This window comes from Stegastes partitus, unplaced genomic scaffold (assembly GCF_000690725.1).
Source record: "Stegastes partitus isolate 25-593 unplaced genomic scaffold, Stegastes_partitus-1.0.2 Scaffold10, whole genome shotgun sequence".
NCBI classification, from domain to species: domain Eukaryota; kingdom Metazoa; phylum Chordata; class Actinopteri; family Pomacentridae; genus Stegastes; species Stegastes partitus.
The window spans coordinates 401923-411691 of NW_007577741.1; the positions used below are offsets into that span (position 1 = coordinate 401923).

At 39.9% G+C, this 9769-nt stretch overlaps 1 protein-coding gene across 1 annotated transcript in view; it reads left to right on the plus strand.

Moving 5' to 3' along the window:
- The window catches only part of LOC103359789 (voltage-dependent calcium channel subunit alpha-2/delta-2-like), a 51439-nt gene that overhangs the window by 13385 nt on the left and 28285 nt on the right, over nucleotides 1-9769 (plus strand). Inside the window, exons 2-4 of the mRNA XM_008285314.1 lie at nucleotides 79-160; nucleotides 8751-8867; nucleotides 9407-9466. Coding sequence (XP_008283536.1) covers nucleotides 79-160; nucleotides 8751-8867; nucleotides 9407-9466 — 259 coding nt within the window. The remainder of the gene's footprint in view (nucleotides 1-78; nucleotides 161-8750; nucleotides 8868-9406; nucleotides 9467-9769) is intronic.

Sequence of the window (9769 nt, forward strand, 5' to 3'; positions counted from 1 at the left end):
CTGCATCAAGGGTTACTTCTGTGAACACACACATCCTTTTCCTCTGTGTGACAGTCCGTCTGTGATGTTTATCCACAGGATAATGCACTGGGCCCGGCGTATCGAGCAGGAGATTGACAGAGTCTTTCAGCACATCACTGGAGCGCAGCAGTTGAAAGGGGTGAGTGTGTGGTTGTCTTACTCATCAGCGTGCCGCATAAACTCCAAGAGGAATGCGCCGAGCGGAGAGGTCAGCGTGCAAAATAGCCGTAAATCCATTAAGTTCAAGAGCTAAAGCTTAATAGGTGCATAAAGCGAGAAAGCAATTACAGTCGGCCTCCTAGAAACCACTTTGTTTCTGTTTTTTTTCCCTGATTTTCTGGGACCCCTTGCAGAGTCATGAACAGCCAATAACACAATGTTTTTGTTTTCCCAGGATGGACATAAAGCTCTAATAGCTTTTACATTCAGCAGTTTGCAGAACGCGTGCTCTGTTTCGTAGATCTCAAATTTTTTTGCTGGCTCTTTGTGCATTGTTTGCAATAATTATCAGCCCCGCGCACATTTTCCTGATTCCTACAAAGCGAAGGAGATGGCTGAGCGCGCGCCGCCTACGGTGGTTCGATTTAGAATGTTTAGTATTATGTTTCATGAAGTCATGAGCTTAATAACACCTACATTCATGAATACTAATACAGAGCTTTCTTGAGCCGATCCGTGCCGTGTGAAGCGGCTCACTCTGGCACACATGGCGGATATTTTTCCTCCAGAAGCAGTTACTCAGACACATCTGATGCATCTTGACATTACATACATCACAGTAATCTGATTCCTGGCTCTCTGCAGCAGCCTGTCATATCCTATAAACTGAACTTCATATTAAGGCTAAATGGGCTCAGTTTCAGATGGAGTTTGGACTTTTTTTTTTCTAACAGTGTCTCTAGAAATAAATGTTTTATGTTTATTCTGTATTCGTCTTACTGTTGTGTTAGTCCCCGTATCTGCCAGCTTCTCTGCATCTTTTCTGCTCCAAGTCAACTTCTTTTGAAAACGTGTCACAAATCCGTATTTTAATTTTAATTATTTTTTATTAGAAATTTGCCAAAGCAGCCTGGCACCACAGCTTTTGGCAGACGTCACCCAAACAGCAGGGAATAGTGCCGATTTGGTGTTTATTTTGAACCGCGAGTTTGCGCTGGGAAGGATTTATCAAGTAAAAATAAATAAATCATCACAGTAAAGGAACATGTTACCCAGTGTACTGTTTGGACGACAACGGAGCTCTGTGGCACGCAGGAATAAGCGTCATCAGAACTGGGTTTGTTGGTTAGATCCGTTTACAGTTTGTTTTGGTCTTTTTGTGGGATTTGTTGAGATTATGGAAACAGTAGAATAATACCAGACTTATCATTTAACCCCTCTTAAACCCCCAAACCCGCTGGCGGCTCAGAAAGGCATGTTATGTTCAAAAATCGCCAACATTACAGCGTTTAACAGAGTCGGGAGCTGCAAGAATGGAAGAATTGTTGGATTTTTAGCTTTCCAGTGGACGACTCATCTGTCAGAAAACTTAAGCCTAAAATCATGATATTTCATCACCACTTTATTCTCTGTGTGTCATCTAAAAATTTGCCTAAAATGAAAGCGTAACCGGATTCTATAAAGAACAAAAATGTCGCCTCTTCTCAGCGCATATGGGAAGCATCTTAGCTGTGAGCAACAGTGATGTGACAAAGACCCACTAGAGCTGGGCTAAAATATAAAAACAAATAAAAAGGTTGGGAGTAAAATATCTCTGTAGGTTGAGTCACTGTTTTTATCCCAGTGTTGGTTTCACATGTGGGCACTTGGAAAATGTCCTACATGTTGATTCTAGGTGTTTCCAGTTGTTACCTTAAATATAAATCAAAGAAATTCAACTCTCGATTTTTCTTCTTTTTCTTATATGATTCAGGGCTTTGTAATTGTGTCAAACTGCACAAAAGACATGTTTGAGTTGTCCCTCCTTCTAGCCATGGTTGTGCCTTTTCATAGAGGTGCAGAGCTTTATACTGCAGTTAAAAAAAATGAGTGAAAACAAGTGACAGCAGCAAAACATGTGCAGAAACTGCTCGGGGTTTAAAGGGTTAAATGTGCATAATTAGAGCTGTGAAGAATCTTGAAAATGTAAGATTAATCTGTTATGAGCAATTAGCAGCGATTGTTAGTTGCAACTCTAAGATACATGAAAACTAAAATAAAGATAATTGAAAATACTGAACCACCAGATAATACAAATGTAAGGTTTGTAGATGTGCTTAATTCAGCCACGGCATGCAAATATCTGCTATTTTTATCTGGTCTCTTGTGTGCTGGTAAACACAGTCTGTTCGTTGGGAATGCATTTCATTCTCGTACGTTTCCAGGGTTGCTTCACATCCTCAGTGTAACAGGTGACTGGAGAGGAGGGGTTGTCCCTGAAACGGCAGATGCCAAAAACCAGGACCAGAGATCATCTGTAGGGGGCAAGAGAGCCCTGCTCTGTGGAGCTGTGTGGGGGCGTTTCCTCAGCAGAGAGCAGCGGCACGTGTCCTCTCTGTTTGTGTCACAGCAGAGCAGATGGTCAGCCTGCAGTAATGCCTTGATGTGAGACTCACTTGTTCATTCAGCTCTCATTAATCCCTCCATGCTTCTCAAACACTCTGGATCCGTTAAAGAAATTGTTCTTAGCCCGGAAACCTCGATGCAATCTCCTCCCGTCGAGGGAAAACAAGTGTAATTCAAATGAAAACGTCCGTCTCAATTCCTCAAAAAAGCCTCGATGTTACATTTGCACATAATGGTGACGGCCTCTGCGACGCCGGCCCCTCTGACTTTAGGTTTCTGCCATTTGCTGCTCGCATGCAGGTTTTGGATTAAATCCTAAAGCACTTCCATTTTGTATTTTTAATCCTAAAAAAAGCTAACATGATTATCTGCGATGGTAGGGCCAGTAAAACCCCCTGCAAGACCCCCGTCATCACAATAACAGGAGCGTGCAGGCGGCTGTGTGCTGACGTCACCGGGCTGCGATGCTGATGTTCAGCTGCTCTGATGTTTACAGGGTGTCAACAGAGCAGCATTTGCTAATGAGCACTAAACACAGCAGGCTCGGACAAGAATGTTATGGATTTTGTCGTTATTTGGTCTAAAACCAAATGAAAGGACTCATCAAAAGAAGTGCGGTTCATCCTGAGCTAGATGTGAATGTTGTCAGTTCAGTAGTTAAGAAATTTCTCTCAGAACCAAACAAACTGACACGATTACCAAAGTAGTCGGGTTTGTTTAGCGTTAAATTACTGGACGTTTAGGTGATACTGTACGTACTCCTGCTGGTCCTCTTTCCATAATGAATTACGCTTTAAATGTAAATTTTTTACCACATTTCCTTTTATTCTGGAAATTATTTCCCTTTAACCGTCAGTAGGGTTCATCTTCTGGTGACCANAAATACAGGCTGGCATGTTAAAGACAAAGTTTGACATTTGAGGAGATACCCCAAATATATTTGTACAAAGACTTTAAACATTTAGATATCTTTATTAAGTTCCGCTCACTGGATTACTGGACAGACGGTTATAGTTGGAGGACAGATATGAGAGGCGTATGAGTTTTATTTATTTTTTTCTCAGCAAGAAAGCGAGCGAGCAACGTCTTTCACAACCTGCCAAATTAGTCACCGTACAGTTATATATAAGGACCAGGGTACACCATGATGACAGGGAATCTGATTCAAGAGAAGATGTGAGACTAAAAAAAAAGTAAACACTTCCTCTTTTATCATATATGAGGCGGCTGAAACATTCTCAGAGGACTTTATCGCTGCTGACAGATCTGAAGACGACGAGCTCCCAGGAGAAGTTAACGCGGCGGATGAGCGGCGTCACTTCGTTGGACTGACTGACAAACAACAGCCAGTCATAGTAGCTACATGTGTTCAAAGCTGTGCTCTGCCGAGGACAGGAGATGTGTATTAGCAGGAGCAAGATGACAACCAGCGGACCGAGAGAGTTGTCATGTTTAGCTGAACTGTAATACAGGCGCTCTTTGGAGATGAGATTGGGTAATCGGAACAGGCCAAAAATAGGAGCATATCCACCTCTGAGTAGATGTCACGCGTATTCTGAAGTATGTTAGGTCTCTTCAGAAACTAACAGATGGCGATGCTCCACACAAGCCTTACAGGCTGTCTACTGATTCATAATGTGACAGCGCTGAGCAGAAAACAGGCCCGAACAATAGGAAACATTTGGTGGCTGCAGCTTCGCAAATGAGAAGATTTGCTGCTTCTCTCTGTTTTATATAATTGTTCGCTGGAGAGTTTTCTGGTTGTTCTTTTGATAAAATGCACAGTTTTGAAACATGACTTTGGGCACTTGTGAACATTTTACAGACTGAATGATAAATAAAAGTGGAAATGTTTGCATTAACCAATAAGTCGTGATGATTGATTGTTTGTAACTCGTGTTTTTGGTATAAAAGGCTGTTATATGTTCAGTCCTGAGTAGAACAGAAGTCCTACATCAGTTATTAGTTATGATGCTTTTGTAAATGCTTCACATTCATGCTCAACCAGCACAATGTCAGGAAGGCTGTGACACAGGTGGACTTGTGTAATTCCTGAGTACATTTCGCTTTGTATTGTTGATTTTACCTTTTGATAATAACACATTATGATAGAGTCCCTGTTTGCTGTCAGTTCCATGGAACAACTCAGTGGTTTTCTCCTTGGCTGCATTACTTTCCTATAATGATTTGTCACATCTCACACCTTTAGAAATCTAATAAAATGCATTTTGGAGCAGGGTATTTGTTGGTTAAACCTGATTTATCAAGTTTTTGGCTGCAACTATTCACATCTGATGATATTTAAAACTTAAAAAAAAAACAAAAAAACAAAAAAGGTATTTACCCCTTTATGCTACAACACCTGCTAGTAGGTTTGAAAGGCATGTTTTCCTTTTTTTAAATCACCAAAATTACCCTCTTTATCGCGGCCAGAAACTGTCAAAACAGAAAGAATCGTCTGATTTTCAACTCTCCGAAGGTCCTGGAAACATGACTAGAACTGTGATGTTTTGTTCCATTCGAAGAGATCTAAGTTTGAAATCATGATATTTAATCAAAATCATGTTATTCTATTTGCCTCATGCAGAAATGTGCTTAAAAAAATAAATCATGTGTCCTAATCAGAGTCTGTAAAAAGGCAAACAAATAAATAAATAAAAATAAAATAATAAATAACAAATAAATAAAATCTGTGCTTTAGTCCTTTACCTGTNACCACATTTCCTTTTATTCTGGAAATTATTTCCCTTTAACCGTCAGTAGGGTTCATCTTCTGGTGACCATGAATGTCCACGTTTTGTGAGAAACCATCTAATAGCTGTTCCAATGTTTCAGTTTGGATCAACGTTGTGGATCAGCAGCCAGAAGACTTCATTATTATCTACGGCACCTTTCACACGTCAGATCCTTTATGTTAGTCTGAGAGCATCTGAACACGTTGGCTTCAGGTCGTAGTCGTGACACTTTTATAAAAGCTCGACACAAGTCTGAATTCGTAGTACATCTATCTATCAATTACAAACTAAAATATTCAGAAAAAAACAATTTTACTGCAATGAAAACCGAGACTAACAAGTCAGATTAACCCCACTCAGGACTTTTGGACTCTTTTGGACCCCATTGGGCCATTTGGTTTAGGTGACAGCTGTTTTGTTTTATATAAAAAGAGGGACATGTGTCGTGCATTTGGAACCAAAAATGTGTCAACTTATCAGAAAATGTATTTAACATAGTATAAAAGTCTATAATAAATACCAACTAATATTTTGTACATATTCTTTCTTGGGGTCCAAACATGAAAGTCGTGAACAGGGTTAATGCTGCTCACCAGTCATGAGTGTAATCCAGGTTTTGACACAAGATTGAGTTCACTTCGGTCACTTTATTGCCTCCAGCTGTGTAGGAGTCACTCCTCTGGGTTTTTAAAAGATCTGCAGCATCAACCAGAAGCATGAGACACTCCAAAGAGACACAAGTAGCTTCAGTTCAATATTTTATTAGAAGTCAACCTCGTCATGGAGACAGGATCACTCAGGATCTAAGAGCAGGTCACAGTGTGAGCTACGCTTTATCAGCTGCAGTTAAATCATTTCTTACATACATTCTGTGCAGTCACGTTAACCCTGTTCAGGACTTTCATGTTTGCATACGTAGAAGAACCCCGAGAAAGAATATGTGCAAAGTATTTGTTGGTATTCATTACAGACTTCTATAGTATGTTGAATACATTTTCTGATAAGTTGACATGTTTGACAAATGTCCCTCTTTTTATATTTTAAAAAGAAATCCTCAAAAATAAAAAACAAAACAATACCTGTCGCCTAAACCAAATGGCCCCAAAAGTCCTGAACAGGGTGAACAGATCGATGAAGCCAACAATATTATTTATCTCAGGGCTCAGGTTTGGTCTACATCACACTCATCCTCTGTGAACTGATCCTGAGCAGACCCAGTTCTCCACAGAAACACCCTGTTGGTTACTGCATGGCCCTCTTCTCTCTGACATCTTTCCTCTTGGGTTAGAGAGCTGGATGACCTCAAACCCACCAGACAGTGAGATACTGTAAATATCTCGTCCCCTTGCATATCTGATGATGACAAATCCACTGAACTCCCAGTCACTGTGGTTTCTGTGTGTAATGACATGAAAAGAGTGTTTGCAGAGTGAGGCATCGCTGCTAGAATAAAGCCCATAATAACAGGCCTGTTTGTTCACTGTCTTGTCTGGATTATTTGGCGTTATGTGAAAACCTGTGCTGGATTTTGCAGACAACAGAATCATGTCAGTTGTACTAAAAACTAACAGAAACACCCGTGTGGACCAGTGATCTTCAATATCAGGTCACCAATCAATAGCCTCAATAGCAAGAATTCAACAACATTACATTTTAAGTTAAAAGTTTCTTGGCTCCCCTCAGTGACTGCTGAAGTTGTGATATTATTTAATTACAGTTTTTAAAGTTAAAAAAGATATTACTGAGGTTTGCTCCACCAGCTTTCACTTCAGCGTAATTCCCAGACGTCTCTCGATGACCCATAAAACTCTCGGGTGTAAGAAATCATGAGGAATACTTTGTGAGGACGTACTTCAGCGCTTCTGAAGTCAACTCTGATGTATTTTCCACGTGTGTTCTAATTTAAATCCAGACCCGGTGGAGGAGGAGAGCTTTAAGAACATCGTCCGTGTAAATGTGGTTAAAACAGTTAACACAGTCCTGGAGCCCGTCGCGTAGGCAAGATACAAACAAGTTCCTAAATTAAGATTTGTCTCTTTATTAAATCGGGGATCTAATTAGCTCCTCCGGTAAAAAACGTTCACCCTCTTGTTGCTCTTCAACATTGAATCCATTTATTTTGGCTTTTTTTTGACGAAAAATTTGCAAAAATGAAAAACATATAATGTAAAATAGGTTTATACCAACTTCTAGCTTTTCCTTATTAGTTTACCTTTTATATATTTATTAATTGACATTAATTTGTTAGAAATCTGTCTTCACTTTGACATGAAAGAGTCTTTTCTTATAAAAGCAAATTATGTTCAGCAGGACTCAGTTCTAAAAAGCAATAAACGTGGAAAAGGGGTTGAATGCTTTTAATAATCACTGTGTGTGATGCAGTATCATGGGAAGACATTATTGGGAGAGGAAATAAAGCAGAATGTCTCACTATCAGCTGGCTTCAACCTCATAACCAACTGATTCGGTCGTACTTTGCTTTGCTTTGTTGTTATTGCAGATTGTAGTTAACAACTAGCAGCGTTTAATGAGGGTGTTTTTCACACTGATGACATGATTTTACATGTAGAAGGCCAACCAGGATGCTTTCAGGTTCATATATACTCTAAAACGATTCTCTCTTCTTATATGGAAACGTAAATAAAAATTTTAAAGTTCTGAATATACTGCAACTCCAAATGCAAATGTGGTTCCCTTTATGGAAATTTAAAATGTAAATGTGAAAGAAAACGGATGAAAAACCTTAAAGCTCAGCCCATAACTCTTAAAATTCTGCTGCTTCATGCTGCTCTTATGCTCCTGCCCAGACAACGCCGGCTACTTTCAGATCCAAGCTAAAGATCCACCTATTTACTGCCGCTTTAATGTGAACCTACTTTTATATCAAATCGATGTGTTAGTTTGTTTTATCCGTGCGCTTTATTTTTTCATTTACTTCCTGGCCTTCTGCCCGTGGACTCTGTAAAGCACTTTGTGCTGCGTCTGGGTTTAAAATGTTTCTTCAATATGTCTGTGACTTTATAGAAACTCTTGATTCTTCAGTTAAAACTCCTCCAACTACGACACACATCGAATACATTTGCATGAAAGCAGCCAGATTTAGATTTGGACCGAACACACAACAAGTGACTGTCCCCCCCGTGTCCTCAGTGTTTAGACATAAAAGGATTTGCTTTTGCAAATTTATGAGCTTCGAATTATAAGAATCTGCCTGACATCCATCCTGAGAGTCAAACTGTTTTTCTTAGATGTTTGTTTCTTTGGTTTTCAGCAAATGCAGACATGAAAAGCTCCCGTAACAGTAAGCTGGTTACACAGACTGAATGCACAGTCAGCTTCAGATAATTGTCCATAGAAAATGCACGAGGTCAGCAGGGATGTGCTTTACGGAGCGACTGTGCAGCTGCTGTTGCTCTCGTGTCTTTAACATTGATCATTAAAAATTTACAGATATACAATGAGGAGAGACGACGGTTTAGTCTGGTGAAGAATCAGCCGCGCAAGATTGTGGAGAAGGTGGCCTTGGATATCGAGAAGCTGCTGGCTAAGAAGCGCAAAGCTCTCGACGTAAGTGTCTTGTGTTTTAACGGTGGATGCTCCAGGATGGGGGTGTTCAGCGTTCTTAAATGTAAGAATAGTAATGAAAGCAAAGTACAGCTTGTACAATGAAGTGCACGTTCCAGTCTGTCTCCAGCATAAACACTCAGCTGTTCTCTCAGCAGGAGATCAATCCGTTGAAGATGTGATTCAGATTGGTTTTGTGTGAGTTTGCTGACGGAACAAAAGTTTCCTGCAACACTTGCATTAAAGTTTTGTGACGATACAGCCCGAGGATATAAGCACGACTCGCTTACAGCGGAAGCTCAACAGAGAAAGTATTCTGTAGATGCTTTTTTATGTTGGTTTTAACTGGTTTAATGGATATTTTTAGTAGCTACAAGGAAAAACCGTTATACAATGACAAGAAAAGTGCAATTGAACACACTTCTTCCAGCGTTATTTGGAAAAACCTCTCAACCCAGGTGTGGTTCAGCTTCTTTGTTGACTGAGTAAATCACGTGTCATCATACGTGTTCCTCTAATGCTTCTCTGTTTGCTCCATGCAGAGGTTAGCCAGCGAAGCAGAGCGACTCCAACGAGAGCATCTGTGGCAAGATGGAATCAAGGTAAAGCTTTAAACTTTGCATTTTAATTGTAATTTGTCGGCTTTATTCCATTTCAGTTCCATTTGTGTTCATGATTGTTGAACATTCATACCAACTATGAAGACTTGGGAGTTTCTGGCTCGTTTTCAAATATCTGTCATTAGTGTCGACCAGTTGTATATAATATATATTATATATATTTTATAACCTTAGTAGGCGCATGAATGACAAATTAAAGTGATATAAAGTGTCCTCGTAGGCCTCAGTGTGCCTTAGCATTGATTCCTGGAGCTCTACTGGAGAGATGATTTTTCCAAACATATC